The sequence below is a fragment of the Pinus tabuliformis genome, chromosome X (assembly GCF_031772625.1).
Source record: "Pinus tabuliformis cultivar Carrire ecotype Pingquan chromosome X, CPIR1, whole genome shotgun sequence".
Classification (NCBI taxonomy): domain Eukaryota; kingdom Viridiplantae; phylum Streptophyta; class Pinopsida; order Pinales; family Pinaceae; genus Pinus; species Pinus tabuliformis.
In genome coordinates, this window is record NC_142308.1 from 286,961,830 (window position 1) to 286,978,750 (window position 16,921).

The following is a 16,921-nucleotide window of genomic DNA, read 5'->3' on the forward strand; positions in this document are numbered from 1 at the left end:
GGACTACATCTTCATCATGGCCAATATATCACTCCAATGGGCGCTGGAAATTGAACTGGTGACTTCACATCAAGGAGTGCCTTCCAGACTTTTTAAATCTAAAGTTTGAATTTTTGTAAAAAATTAAAATAAAAAATAGAAATATAATATTTTTTTGTCTTTTCTTCTATATCAGTAAGTTTTCAATAATAAATTACTTACATCATTAAATTCATAATAATATTTTCACAAATGTGATTATAAATGAATTTAAGTATCAGTCTAGATCCATCTTAACTTCGGATCTACCAAGGGCCAAGAGGGATCAAATATATTTCACTCTAAAAAGGTTTGCATCTCAAGGGATTTGATCTCTTTAGGCACTTAGAGTTAAGATGGATCTAGGAGGACTTAATTTTTTCCTTTAAATAGGCTAGATTCCACATGAATGTCATGGTTTCTCGTAAAACTGGAGTTCATGATCTTTTTGGGCCCTTGGTAGATCCGGAGTCAAAATGGATCTAGGTTGGTTTAATTTCTCCCTTTAAATAGGATATATTGCACATGAATACCAAGGGATTTTTTCCTTTAAATAGGCTAGATTCCACATGAATGTCATGGTTTCTCGTAAAATTGGAGTTCATGATCTTTTTGGGCCCTTGGTAGCTCCGAAGTCAAAATGGATCTAGGTTGCATGAATGTCATGGTTTCCCGTAAAACTGGAGTTCATGATCTTTTTGGGCCCTTGGTAGCTCAGAAATCAAAATGGATCTAGGTTGGTTTAATTTCTCCCTTTAAATAGGATATATTGCACATGAATACCAAGGGATATCATAAAACTGGAGCTCAAAAACCACCAATAACTTGACCAAGACAAGTTAACTATGAAATAAAAATTAATAAAAATAATAATATTAAGGTAGAATTTTTATTTTTATTAAAGTTATTTTTATTATTTTAGTTGAAAGTTACTTTTATTTTTGCATAGAGTTATTTTTATTTTGACCTAATAAAAAATGTTTACAGGGCATTACATTAAAACATCTCTACCACACTGGGTTGGATAGAATCTCTCTGAGTGATCAAGTATTAGGTGGATGGTAAAGTTTTAACCTCCAAGAAATATTCTGGAATATTCTTTATAGTATAAACAAATGAAAACTTGATATATATATATATATATATATATATATATATATATATTCAAAGTAGTTATGCCCTTTTAATCAAATTCCTTAATTAAAAATAATATTACATGAGCAAGTGCCATGTAAATTAAGATATGTTTTTTTGAGAATGTAGTATTGATAGCCCATGATATTGTAACAAAAACTTGAATCTCCATAGTAAAATAAGAGTAAATATTCATTATAATTTTTTTTTAATTCTAATAATGTATTATAAATTTAAGTAAATGTTATTGATGTCTATTAATATTTACTAATCATTTAATTTATATAACAACTTGATAATAGTATTAAATTAATAAAAATAAAATATTTATTGTATTTTACTTAACTACTTGATAATAATATTAAATTAATAAATAAATAAATTCTTATCCTATATAACTACTAAATAATAATATTAAATTAATAAAAATAAATCTTTTCATCTATTTAATTTGATGTTGGCAGTGTAGCTGACCTGTTGTTCAGCTCTTGTGGCAATATGAGCATAAACTTTATGCTTCTTCAATTTGCATGATTTCCCCGCTCAAGATTCGCTACCAATAAAAAATTGCTTTTCATCCCACATTAAAGTGATTAGATTTGCACCAATGGAAACCATAAATTTCATCCCAGTAAAGTTAGGTGATGGATCTTTACTTGATTACAGTGGGAAAATTCTTTTGTTATTCCGTTTTAAGAATTTCCAAGTCTATTTCAGTTTCTGAGTTCATTTTCTGATCCAAACAAATCGCAAAAAAACAAAAAATAATTAATAATTCACCATTTTGTTAATTTTATATTTCAAAATATTCTTAAAATCTACTATCCACGTCAGACAAGCCTGGGTCACCAGCAACCTATATAATATATAGAACATCCGTTTGCAAGACGAGAAAAGCAGACTCTGGGAAAATTCAGATGGAGGGCCAAACGCTGGGAAAATTTATGATTTTCTGCGTTTTAATATGCAATATTCGGAGCTTTCATTGTAATGCAAGCCAGAACGACAGAGTGGTAAATATAGGCGTTGTCTTGAACAACAATTCATGGGTTGGAAAAGTGGCCAAAACCGCCATTGAAATATCAGCGGAAGACGTTAACAGAGACACCCCGTTGCTCAACGGCTCTCGCTTGGTTCTTCACTTTCGTGACTCGGAAGGTGATGCGGTTGTGGGCGCCTCAGACGGTAAGTTGCATCTTTTCTGTTTTTATTTCCTGCCATAGACGAAAACCCATTACAAATTCGCACAAGAAATGAATCTGCAGTATCGTTATTTTTTTCTTTTTTCAATATCAGTTTCTCCATCTTCTTACGAGTTTGATGCTTAGTTTTTGTGGGTAAATTCAGCGCTTGATCTCTTGGAAAGACAAGTGGTAGCAATAATTGGACCACAGAAATCTGTCGTTGCAGAATTCGTATCAAATCTCGGAGATGCAGCCCAAGTACCAGTTGTTTCCTTCACTGCTACGGATCCCTTGTTCTCCACCCACTGATATCCGTATTTTGTTCGCATGGCACATAGCGATGCCATACAGATGCAGGCGATTGCAGCTCTGGTTCAGGCTTATGGCTGGAGAAGAGTTACTGCTGTTGACGAGGATCATGAATACGGTTCGGGTGCAATCGCCTCATTGAGTGAAGCGCTCAGGGATGTTGGGTCGGAATTAGAATATAGATCAGCAATATCGTCAACTGCCGATGGGGACGCCATAAGAATTGAGCTATACAAATTAATGTCGATGCAATCCAGAGTGTTTGTTGCCCATGTGGGCCCTTCTCTCGGTTCTAGAATTTTCATGGCGGCCGTGTTAGATAAACAACGATTCTTAATGCGGAATTAAAACTTCAAGAAATTATAAAAAAATTAAAAAAATTGATGCCCAAGGAAAATACCCCAGCGATTGATGCTAGCTTACCATCTGTCACTGTTTTGCTGTACCACAGACAACCTCAGTTACTTGCTAAAAGCAACCACACTTCGTCGATCGATGTTTGAGGTCGAAATCACTCTGCTTCAGGAGCTAAGAACGCAGAGAAAAGCAACCACACTTCGTCCATGTTTGAGGTCGAAAGTATAGTTATCAAATTCGAATTCGAATATATATGATATGGAAATAATTAGACTCTATAAAATCTAATATCGAAAAAATTTGATAATATACATGTTACAAATACTTAAACTTATTAATTTTTTTAATAAAAGTTTTCTATCTAAAACCGAAATCTATTATTTTATAATTTTTTCTAATATAAAAGTTACAGTTTTTTATTATTTATATAGGAATCACTGATTTACAACCAATTTTCTATTTTATAATTTTTGCTATCTATTTGAAACTAAAATTTACCATTTTATAATTTTATCCAATATAGAAGTTACATTTTTTATTATTTTTATATAGAAATTACTGTTTTGCAACCAATTTGCTATTTTATAGCTTTTCTTAATGGAAAAATTATTACTCTAGATTTTTTGATATTACGATTTATTATTTTATAATTTTTTAATATAGAAATTACTATTTTTTTTTTAAATTTGCAAACTGCAAGTTCTCAATATAGTATTTCTTTTCTCTAATTAATTTTTCCCTATCACAGACTCCCTAAAAATACCATATTAGTTTTCCAGCGTGATTGGATTTCAAACTCAAGCCTCGGGTTACCTGCCTTACACACCACCATTGGCATTGCTCAGCTCTTCATCATTTCTAACTGCCGGCAGAATGTGGCGTGGAACAATCTTCGTCTTGTTATCTCTTGCGGCCTTTCCAGCCAACGAGCACTTCGGCGGCGAGATATTTTGGCAATATGCCCAACGGAGAACTGAAGAGCTCTGGGAACAAGTTTCTTACCATCAGTTGATTTCCCTCCTCCTGCCATTGCTCAAGCGATGGAAAAATACTTCATGCACCGTACCGAATTCGATTTTTTTAATCATATTGAACCGAATCAGCGAATTTGCGATTTTTTTTTGCCAATACGCCCGAATTTGGTAACTATAGTCAAAAGCACTCAGCTAAGAATGCAGAGAAACACGCAGAATTGCTTCTCGTACAAGCCATTAAATATCCAAATATAATACTCTAGTTTGGATATTAATATTGTAGCATAAAATGCTTGATTATCTAAATGCATGTAGCTGAATAGGTCAGCGTCTACCAGTCTATTCACGTTAACATATCCATTTACACTTTCGATGTGAAAAACTTAACTTCACTAGAAAGAGATTTACATAAATAAAGATACACTAATGCAAGTACAAGTGCATTCGTTAAACTACAACACACTCAGACCACATAAAACAAAGCAATATGGAAAAATTTTGATTGTTGATTGATGATCCTGCTCACAAACCAATGGCAAAAACCATATACGGGCTCATTCCTTAGATCTGAGAAGGTAACTGTGCGAAGCTCACTTGAGAACGGAATTCTAAAAAATCTAAAGGCACTTCCAAGCTCTGCTCTCTCAACTTGATGGTGTAAAACTGAAGGGGATTGAAATGCAAGCTAAGGGACCAAACAGAAATATATATATAGCCATGCTTCCATCAAGCTTTTGTTGACTATGTGTTAGGTGTTCCACAGATCATGGTAGAGAACTCCAGATGGAGTAATGGACCACTTCAGAAGCTCTCAACAAGAAATTAATTAACTGCAGTTGATTTCCGTAATTTAAGGAAATTAGTGCAGTTGGTTTCCAGAAATTAAGGAAATTACTGCAGTTCACTTCCGTAATTGTAGGTAGTAATTGGGAAAAACTTATTGGAGCTTAACATTCTCCCACTTGATCCATACTTCCAATCTTAATGTCTCATCTTAAAACCCATTAATAATCTGTATTAAGTAATAGATACATGAATCATGGCGAAAAGTCCTCTAATGACGAGTATTATCTTCCATGTATTACTATGTATTTATTCTTATTATAATTTACGTGGCAACAATTTCTTAATGAATAAACCTTATGTTTATTCCTGATCCTAGACAAATGAGTTTTCTCAAATCAAATTAAGGTGCACATAAATATGAGAAAAACATCACAATAATTAAGAATTTTATTAAAATAACATTGTCCATACAACGAGAAACTACATAATGGAACCAAGTCCCATATTCAATACATGATCCTTGAATTTAAACGATGGCATGCCCTTAGTCAAAGGATCAGCGATCATCAACTCAGTGCTGACGTGCTCAACGACCACTTTCTTTTCTTTAACACATTCCCTTATAGCTAAATACTTAATGTCAATGTGTTTATTTCGACTCCCACTTTTGTTGTGTTTAGCCATAAAAACGGCAGCTGAATTATCACAATATATTCTCAATGTCTTAAAGATAGAATCCATAATTCTAAGCCCAGAAATGAAACTCTTAAGCCATACACCATGTAAAGTAGTCTCAAAATAGGAGACGAACTCAGCTTCCATAGTGGAAGTGGCAATCAAGGTCTGCTTGGCGCTCCTCCATGATACAGCTCCACCGACCATCATAAAAATGTATCCTGATGTTGATTTGCGTGAATCAACACATCCAGCAAAGTCAGAATCTGAGTAGCCAATTACTTCCAAAGTGTCCATCCGTCTATACATAAGCATGTAGTATTTGGTTCCTTGAAGGTACCTCATTACTTTCTTTGCAACTCTCCAGTGGTCTAAACCTAGATCACTCTGATATCGTCCCAACATTCCCACAACAAATGCAATGTCAGGTCTTGTGCAGACTTGAGCATACATTAAGCTTCCGACAGAAGAAGCATATGGAATGTTCTTCATTTGTTCCCTTTCAAAGTCGTTCTTTGGGCATTGGTTCAAATTGAACCTATCACCCTTCACAATGGGAGCTACACTTGGTGAACAATCCTTCATCCGAAATCTCTCTAAAATTTTATTAATATAGGTTTCATGTCACAGACCCAAGATGCCTCGAAATCTGTCTCTATGGATCTTAATGCCAATGACATAAGATGCCTCACCCATATCCTTCATATCAAAATTTTTAGAGAGGAATTGTTTCATCTCATGTAGCAAACCCTTATCATTAGTTGCTAGAAAAATGTCATCCACATATAAAACAGGAAAAAAAAGTTTACTCCCACTAACTTTCAGGTATATACATTGATCCATAATGTTTTCTACAAAATCGAAAGAATAAATTACATTATGGAATTTCAAAGACCATTGGCGGGATGCTTGTTTTAAATTGTATAATGACTTCTTGAGCTTGCAAACCAATTGCTCACCATCACTAGAGGGGAATCCTTGAGGTTGTTTCATGTAAACCTCTTCCTCTAGATCTCCATTGAAAAAAGTCATTTTCACATCCATTTGTTGCAACTCCAAGTCGAAATGGGACACTAATGCCATAATAACGCGCAAGGAATCTTTCTTAGATACAGGAGAAAAAGTCTCCATGTAGTCGATTCCTTCTTTCTGAGTGAATCCCTTAGCAACAAGTCTTGCCTTCTATCTCTCAATGTTGCCCAATGAGTCTTTCTTTGTCTTAAAGACCCATTTACATCCAATGGCTTTTGCACCATTAGGAAACTCTTCGTTACTCTTTATGGAATTCATCTCTTTCTTCGTGGCATTGTACCATAATTCTGATTCTTTGCAACTCATGGCTTGTGAAAAAGACTCGGGATCATTTTCGGCTCCAATGTTGCAGTCAGATTCTTGCAGATATACAACATAATCATCAGGAATTGCTGATCTTTTGGGTCTAGTAGATCTTCTTAATGTTGTACCATCATCTTCCTGAGAAGTATGTGGTTCAACTTGTTGTTCAAAAGTTCTTGGCAACTCTTGAACTACCTAATATACTGGAATGTCGTCAGCAACTTGTGGAACTTCAACAATTGGTTGTTCAACACCAGTTTGTACTTGAGGGGTGTTATGAACAATAACCAATCTATGACTTGAGGTGGAAGGTTGAGATTCTAAATGACTCTTCTCAGAAACTATGTTCCTGGTTTGATCGCTCCCACTGATCAAGTCATTTTCAAGAAACTTTACATTTCTTGATTCCACAATTGTAGTGCTGTGAGATGGACAATAAAATCTGTAACCTTTAGACCTTTTAGCATATCCAATGAAATACCCACTAATGGTCCTTCGGTCCAGCTTCTTCTCTTGTAGATTATATATTGTCTCTTTAGATAGGCATCCCCAAACGCGCATATGTCGCAAACTCGGTTTCCAACTTTTCCATAATTCAAACGGCGTTTTAGGAACAACCTTGGCTGGAACTTGGTTTAATATATACACTGTCGTCTCAAGTGTTTCAGTCCACAAGGATTTAGGAAGATTGGAGCTGCTAAGCATACTCTGCACCATGTCCAATAATGTTCGGTTTCTTCTTTCTGCTACACCATTCTGGTCGAGTGAACCAGGCATGGTGTATTGAGCAACAATCCCATGCTCTTGAAGAAATTTAGCGAATGGCCCAGGTGCTTGTCCATCTTCTGTGTATCTACCATAATATTCTCCACCTCTATCTGATCTCACGATCTTAATTTGTTTGTCGCATTGTTTCTCTACTTTAGCCTTAAAGATCTTAAAGGCATCTAATGCTTCACTCTTTTTATGAAGCATGTAGAGATACATATATCGTGAGTAATCATCTATAAAAGAGATGAAGTATCTTTGACCATGTGAATCCATGTCTGGACTACATATATCAGTATGTATAATCTCTAATATGTCCGAACTCCTATTGGCACCTTTCTTTGACTTGTTGGTCTGCTTTCCCTTTATGCGGTCCACACAAGTCTCAAAATCAGTAAGATCCAGAGTATTAAGTACCCCTTCATTTACCAATCTTTTAATTCTTTCTATGGAGATATGACCTAGTCTCCGATGCCATAATTTAGAGGACTCTTCATTAATAACATATCTTTTAGTGCCAGTGTGAACATGCATTGAATCATAAGTGACATTGTTTTGTAAATTAATGCAGTAAAGACCATTAGACAAAATACCATTCCCAACATAATCAGATTTATAAAATAGACTGAAGGATTTTTCTGAAAAGTTAAAGGAATATCCAAAAGGTACAAGCCTTGAAACTGAAATCAAGTTTCTAGAAAAACTTGGAACATAAAAGGTCTTTTCTAATTCTAAAACAAAACCACTACTTAAAGTTAAATAATGTGTTCCTATAGCTTCCACATGTGAGCCCATCTTGTTTCCTGATAAGATACTTTGCTCACTTCCCACTGGCTTCCTTAGGTTTTGCAAACCCTGCAAGGAATTCGAAATGTGAATTGTTGATCCAGAATCAATCCACCATGTGTTAATATTGACATTAACCATATTAGATTCATAACAAACAAACGAGATTAAATTACCTTTGTCCACGAGCCATTTCTGAAATTTGGCGCATTCTTTCTTCATGTGTCCCTTCTTTTTACAGAAGAAACACTTGGAATCCTTCTTGATATCGGCGTGGGGAGGTACTTTACCTTTCCCTTTCCGATTGGCTTGAGATTTCCCTTTCCACGCATTGTCAGCATTGCACTTTCTCCCAATTCCATCACCAGTCTCTCTTCCTTTTGAACACACATGGTCATGAGTTCATTAATTGACCATTTATCCTTATGTGTGTTGTATGAAATTTTCAAAGGCCCGTATTGGTGCGGAAGGGTGTTCAGGATGTAGTGCACCAAGAAGGACTTCAATATTTCAACCTCGAGTTTCTTCAATTGAGCCACAGTGTCCCTCATCTGCACGATGTGCTCGCACACACCTTTCACACTAGTGAGCCTTAGGGATGAGAACCTCATGATTAGGGTGCTTGCTAGTGCCTTGTCTGAAGTGACGAAGTGATCATCAATGGCCTTTAGCAAGTCTCGGACCTTTTCATGCTGATCAGCGGAACCACGAATACCAGCTGAAATTTTAGTCTTAATGAACATCATGCTTAGGAAATTAGATCTCTCCCATCGTTCATAAAGCGTGATGTCCACTGCAGTGCTGGTATTAGTGAGTGTCGGTGGTTCATCTTTCCTAATAACATAGTCTATGTCCATCCACCCCAAATGAAAGAGAACCCTTTCCTTCCAAACCTTATAGTTATCTCCCTTAAGTTCAGGGATATCGCAACGAATTTCAGAGAAATTTGTAGGTTGTACAACTGCATCAAAATTAAAGATCACATGTTTATATTAAAATTGAGGCCTAAATAAAATTTTGTGTTTTACCAATATACATCATGCTCAAAATTGAATCTACTGACATAAAAATTGCCTGTGGGCCAAATTCCTAATTCAAGCAGATTCAATTATTCTTTATGATAGAATCTATCAAATTATTCACTTAATTCGTAATTCTAAGAGTATATTATGATTGTAATTTGATATAAATTCTATCTTAGTTTTGAACTTTATGATAAAACTATTGATTCATAATTCCTGTGGGTAAGTTATGAATATTTTATCCTAATTAATTACATAAATATAATAAAAATTCTTGTGGGATAAAATTTATTACATTTAATATAATTAATTACAATTTAATGTCTAAATAATCTTTACGTGATCCTAACCAATCATAATATATAATATTATTTAATTAAAGATGTTGTGGCTATTCTCTAATCAATTAAAATTATATGGATCACTAAACAGTGTTTATTATAAATTTCATAAACAAAAATATACACAGTACTTCACATTTCATGCTACGCGAAATGGCATATGCACAGTTTAATCTTCTACCTTATTCCTCTACGGCTGGGTTCTATAGGGAAGTAAAATATGGCTCCCAGCTTCGCGAAAATAGCTGCTGGCTCAGTGCTGTCTGCTTCTGGAGGGCAAGCTCCTGCCCATATTGTCAGTGAAGCCCCAGTGCCCACTGTCCAGGTGGTCCAGGCCTCACTCGATGAGGCTTTGAAGTTTTTTGAAAGTGCCCTAATTTGTCGGTTCAATGGTTTTTGGCCGCGACTAACAGCTCTCCACAATTGGATCTCGGAGGTATGGAAGCTTGTCATTTCTGATGAGATTAATATCTACCCTTGTGCTAGGGGTTTCTTTATAGTAGATTTTGAAAATCCTGAAAGAAGACAATGTATTCTAGATTCTGGCCCTTGATTTTGGGAAAAATCAGGCCTATTCATGAAGCCATGGAACCCATCATTCGATCCCTCAACAGCAGTGATAACCTCAGCACCAGTTTGGGTGAGATTGCCAAGCCTACCTTTGCATCTTTGGAATCTCTCCTCGCTAAAATCCATTTGAAATGCAATTGGAAAATTTTACTGCATGTGCCCAGAAACAGAGGAATATGCCAGAACCACCTATGCACGCATTTGTGTGGAAGTGGACTTCAGTTCCGGATTCCCAGCGGAAATAAACCTAACAAGTAAAGATTATGTGTGGAACCAGAAACTCGATTATGAAAGTGTCCTCTTTCGATGTCGATCCTGCTTTGAGACATGCCATCTAGCCAAAAATTGCCCAAAAGCCTCCCAGAAAAATCCTGGTAGAAAAAACCACCACAGATCTACTTGGTGGGAAGGAGCACAAAAAGAACACTACACTGTCATCAAAGAAGAATACTCTAGAGAAAACTCTGAATCACAAGAAATTGGGCAAGACAAAAACAACTCTCAAGACAAGCATGGAGAAAGCCCTGTCCAACAACAAAAAAGTGCACTCGACAACCCCTCAAGCATCAATAATTATGAAGATTCAAATATCGTACAAAATAAATCTTCATTTAACAGCCAAGCAGATCTCCTAGACCAAACTTCTTCTCCGACTATCTTCAAAAGGATGAACACAATAGATCGCGAAGCTAAGACACCAATGTCCCAAGAACCAGAAGAGATGAAGGAGATGCAAGATAAAGACAGTTGGAAGACTGTAGAGAAAAAAAGAAAGCTACAACACCAATCTCGCCAAGAAAGACGAGGATCCAGACAATTAAAAACTAAAAATATTATAGGTCCGATAGACCAATTTGGTCTCAGTGGACGGTAACCACTATCATCATCATCATGATCATCAATATGAAGTAATTTAAAAAAACATAGAAAGCGGAAACAATTACCACACTGACGAAACACTTAAAAATTTACTTATAAAATTATAAACATTTCTTTAACGAAAGTAAAAAACAATGTTTGGTGAAAAGAATAAGTCAAAATGACATTTTAAATAAACTCCATATGACTCCGCACTAATATAAGCAGAACTATAAGAAAACTATAAGGACATAGTATGAGTAAAAACTGCCATAAATATCAGCGTTACTGTAAATGACGGCAATAATTCCTCACAAGATAAAATAAAATAAAACATCATTGTAAATTTGCACTCACCAAGGCAGAGATAAAATAACGCTCTGATACCAAATGTTAGATAAACAACGATTCTTAATGCGGAATTAAAACTTAAAGAAATCATAAAGAATTGAAAAAAATTGATGCCCAAGAAAAATACCTCCAGCCATTGATGCTAGCTTACAATCTGTCACTATTTTGCTGTACCACAGACAACCTCCGTTACTTGCTAAAAGCAACCACACTTCGTCGATGTTTGAGGTCGAAAGCACTCCGCTTCAGGAGCTAAGAACGCATAGAAAAGCAACCACACTTCGTCGATGTTTGAGGTCGAAAGCACTCAGCTAAGAACGCAGAGAAACACGCAGGATTGCTTCTCGTACAGGCGATTAAATATCCAAATATAATACTCTAGTTTAGATATTAATATTGCAGCATAAAATGCTTGCTTATCTAAATGCATGTAGATGAATAGGTCAGCGTCTACCAATCTATTCACGTTAACATATCCATTTGCACTTTCGATGTGAAAAACTTAACTTCACAAGAAAGAGATTTACATAAATAAGGATATACTGATGCAAGTATAAGTGCATTCGTTAAACTACAACACACTCAGACCACATAAAACAAAGCAATATGGAAAAATTTTGATTGTTGATCGGTGATCCTGCTCTGTTCAAACGCAGACCAACAGCAAAAACCATATACGGGCTCACTCCTTAGATCTGAGAAGGTAACTGTACGAAGCTCACTTGAGAACGAAATTCTAAAAAACCTGAAGGCACTTCCAAGCTCTGCTCTCTCAACTTGATGGTGTAAAACTGAAGGGGATTGAGATGTAAGCTTGGGGACCAAATAGAAATATATATAGCCAAGCTTCCCTCAAGCTTTTTTTGGCTATGTGTCAGGTGTTCCACAGATCATGATAGAGAACTCCAGATGGAGTAATAGACCACTTCAGAAGCTCCCAACAAGAAATTAATTAACTGCAGTTGATTTCCGTAATTTAAAGAAATCACTGCAGTTGGTTTCCATAAATTAAGGAAATGACAGTAGTTCATTTCTGTAATTATAGGCAGCAGTTGGGAAAAACTTAAAGGAGCTTAACAGGCCCATGAAATAGGAATGATGGATGCTAGTTATGTTTGGATAACTACAGAGGAAGATACTAGCCTTTGGGATGTTATGTTGAATGATTCTACAACTGACTCTATGCAAGGTCTCCTGGGAGTCAAAACTTATATTCAGAATTCTGGCAGTCTTGAAGATTTCACTAAAAGGTGGAAAAGCAAATTTAGAGTTGAAAACCCAGATGAAGAAAAGGTTGAGCTCAATATCTACGGTTTATTCGCATACGACGCCGTGTGGATGATAGCTCGAGCAATTGGGAATTTGGGAACCGCAGAGTTTAATTCCTGGAACCCCATAAATCCTCCACCAATTGGAAATACGACAGGTTCCACAGAAATTGGGGTGTTTCAGGAAGGACCACAGTGATTGAGCGAGCTCCTCAAGACAAATTTTAGAGGTTTAAGTGGGGTCGTTCAGATGCACGATGGGGAAATTGTGGGTTCTACTTATGAGATTGTGAATATGGTGGGTAACGGCTATCAGGTCGTTGGGTATTGGAATAATAATACTATTGCCAATCTTGGACCAGTGATTTGGCCTGGAGAATCCACATTAGTTCCTCAAGGTTGGGTGTAGCCAACTAGTGGTAAGAGGATGAGAATTGGGGTTCCCATAAAAGATGGGTTTACTGAATTAGTCAGAGTAAAATTCGATAGAAGTCGCAACGAAAGCCATGTCATTGGTTTCTGTATAGATGTGTTTGATGCTGTTTTGAGTCGGCTTGACTATGCACTGCCATATGATCTCATTCCTTATGCTAAAGAGGGCCAAAACCGAACACATTCCTATAACGATCTTGTCCAACAATATTACCTTAAGGTCTGTTCTTTGATTTTTAGTTGAATTGAAATTTCAAAATTGATTCTTGGTTGAATTGTAATTTTGATTCTTGTTAAGTCGAGGTTAAATGTCATTCTATAACCATCTTGTCCATCAAGTCTACTATTTCTTGATTGAATTGTAATTTCAATTCTTGTTTTTCTAATGTAGTTCACTGTACCAATCTGGTTTTCTGATCTTGTCTATCAAATCTACCTCAAATATCACAACATAGATTCTAATCCATATAGATTTATAAATTTAAATGTCACAACACCTGATTTAAACCTCATTACATAGATAAACGTGTCACAACAGATTTAAATCCCAATGGAAAAAAAACAACAACATACCCACCCCACTACCTTGACAGATTTAAGATTCAATTCTTGTTAAGATTCAATTCTTTGTTATTTCACTCTTGTCGTTGCTGATTTCGAATTTTCCTGATAGGAATTTGATGCAGTAGTGGGCGACACCGCAATCTTAGCAAATAGGAGTAGGTTTGTTGATTTCACACAACCGTATATAGATTCGGGTTTTGTTATGGTTGTACAAACCAAAACAAAGGCAGTGAGTCACACTTGGGCATTTATGCTGCCTTTCAGTCGAGGCCTGTGGTGCACAACAGGCGTATTCTTTGTATGCACAGGAATTGTGATATGGCTGCTTGAGCATAGAATAAATCCCGAGTTTAGAGGAAAGCCCAAAGAGCAAGTGGTGACTCTGCTCTGGTATTTTACTCTGTATTCTTACATATGTAAACTGTTTTATTTCTATGGTGTAGTTGTGGGGTGTGGTATTCACAGTTTGTTTGTCATAATAATGCTTGAACCTTTTGGAGATTGAACTAGTTTTTTAAAAAGTGGTGACTCTGTGCTGCTATTTTACTTTGTATTCTTATATATGTAAACTATTTTATTTCTATGGTGTAGTTGGGGTGTGGCATTCACAGTTTGTTTGTCATAATAATGCTTGAACTTTTTGGAGATTGAACTAGTTTTTTAAAAAGTTTACCGGTGGACATTTTGAACATATGATTATTTCTTTTAGTAAGGTTTGAATTATGGAATATGTTGGAAATAATCTCAATTACTACACTTAATGTTGATAAACACTACATTTATGGAGTACAAACAAATCTTTCGAGTACAAACAAATCCAGTGGTAGATTTTCTATTTAACCTGAAGCAACCTGAAAGTAAATGAAATTTTTTTACCATACTCTGTTTTTCCTACATAGATATGCAGTCACATCTGTAAATCAAAACCATAAAAAATATGAATGCCCAATAAAAATGGTTGAACTGCCCAATGTGAGTTTTCACTGCCCTCAAATAATATACATTATTATTATATAGGTTTACATGTTGAGTGGGCCTAATGGTTAAGAGCATGTGTTTCTTCCTAAGAAGTCACAGGTTCAAAACCAGAGCGGGTAGAGTATGTATGTCTTGCTAAACTTAGCAGTGAAATAGAGTATGTATGAGTATGTATGTGTTGCTAGACTTAGCAGTCAAATAGAGTATGTATGTCTTCATAAACTTAGCAGTCAAATAGCTGCACGGAGGTATGTATGTCTGGCTAGTCAAAAAGGTATGTATGTCTTCGTAGACTTAGTAGTCAAATAGCTACACGGAGGTGGGTGGGTCTCTTGTCCCCACAAAAAAGGGGTCTCATACACCAATTTTGTGTCTCGCTTGGTAGTGACTTTAAAATTAGATGATAATAATAATAATAATATTTTCCATCTTAGTGATATATAAAAAAAGTCAAAAGTTGTGTAAATAATATTTCACTAATTGAGAAAAACATAGTATTTACTGTGTGAAACAAAGAGTCACAGTAGAATTTTATAGATCCTGTTTGTACTCCTCTGTAGATTTTGTTCTACTGTGGCTAAAAAGAATAGTAGCCTCTGTTTTTCTCATAAATGTATTTCCACTTTTGAAAATCAAAATCCAAATATATTTTGATGCGCGCTTTGTTATGAGTTTTAGTTTCTAATTGACATTTGCACCATACTCTGTTTTTGTCGGTATTTTGTTCCTCTTTTAACTTCTCCATTCGTCCCGTTGTTCTAGGTTTTCGTTGTCGACGCTGTATTTCACACACGGTAAGTTATTATCCTTCGAACTAAAATGCCTTGTGGCCATTTAGAATGATCCATTTGAATGTTTTCCGGCCTTACTGGTCTACTGTACTGCAGGGGAGAAGCTACTGAGCCATTTGTCACGAATTGTGATTATAATCTGGCTATTTGTAGTTCTAATTTTGAAATCCAGCTATACGGCCAGTTTGACATCTATGCTCACAGTTTCACAACTGGAACCTACTTTTCAAGATGTGGCGTCTCTCAGTGCCAGTGGAGTAGCAGTAGGGTATCAGGAAGGGTCTTTCGTAGGTGACCTCCTGCAGGATCCGGCGTTTGGCATCGCCAAAGAAAATCTCCGACCATATTCGACACTAGAGGAAGCAGGAGAGGCTCTCGCAAAGGACCCAAAGAATGGGGTGGCTGCAATTTTCGACAAGATTCCTTACGTTCACATTTTTCTAGCTTCTCAACGCGAGTATACAACGGTTGGACCTATCCACAGGACTGGAGGCTTCAGCTTTGTAAGTTCCTTCAAACCATTTTTCTAAACTACAGTGCATTTCGCTTCTTCCATGCCCAATATCTGACTAGATCCTCTGCACAGGTATTTCCCAAGGGTTCTCGCCTTGTCTCTGATGTTTCCAGGGCTGTTCTATCTTTCTCAGAGGATAAAGAAATACGGGAGATTGAAGACAAGTGGTTTAGAGCACTGTCTACATGGATTCCGGAGGAAATGCAAATTCCGATCCGTTGGGCATTCAGATTTTCTGGGGTCTTTACGCAATCACAAGAGGGGCATCATTGATAGCTCTAATTATCTGCATTGGTTAAGCTCCATTAAATTTTTACCAACTGTTGTCTACAATTATGGAAGTAAACTGCAGTCATTCCTTAATTTCTGGAAACCAACTGCAGTAATTAATTTCTTGTTGGAGCTTTTGAAGTGGTCTATTACTCATCTGGAGTTCTCTACCTTGATCTGTGGAACACCTGACACATAGCCAACAGAGGCTTGATGGAAGCTTGGCTATATATTTATCTGTTTCGTCCCCAAGCTTGGATCTCAATCCCCTTCAGTTTTACACCATCAAGTTGAGAGAGGAAAGCTTGGAAGTGCCTTCAGATTTTCTTATCTGGTAGTACATGCAATACACGTCGTTGTTGCAACCAGCTGAGTGCTTTGTTTGCTGTTATGTCGCCTTTTTCATTTTCATTCATTCGGCTCACGTACTTCATGTCCACCACATTGATAATGGACTCACGGCGCTCTGCGTGATCCCACTTCCACTTTGAATATTTTTTCCTGTATGTCTCAGCACTTGGATGTTCTTTATTGGAAGTCGTTCCAAGTACCAAAGATAGCTTCGGACCATGTATGGTGAACCCCACACTCTGATCAGCGAAGTGGCATTTGCATTTTGCAATTAGTTTAGCTGTA

The 16,921-nt window shown here is 36.3% G+C and overlaps 1 protein-coding gene across 1 annotated transcript; it reads left to right on the plus strand.

Annotated features, from left to right (window-relative positions):
• Nucleotides 1-2,069: 2,069 nt before the first annotated feature.
• Nucleotides 2,070-16,288, plus strand: LOC149139524 (glutamate receptor 2.7-like). The gene is made up of 7 exons (XM_089450755.1): nt 2,070-2,337; nt 2,500-2,629; nt 2,675-2,934; nt 12,598-12,911; nt 13,842-14,122; nt 15,674-16,004; nt 16,088-16,288. Exons 1-7 carry the CDS (start codon nt 2,070-2,072, stop codon nt 16,286-16,288), a joined length of 1,785 nt encoding a protein of 594 aa, XP_089306881.1.
• Nucleotides 16,289-16,921: the final 633 nt, after the last annotated feature.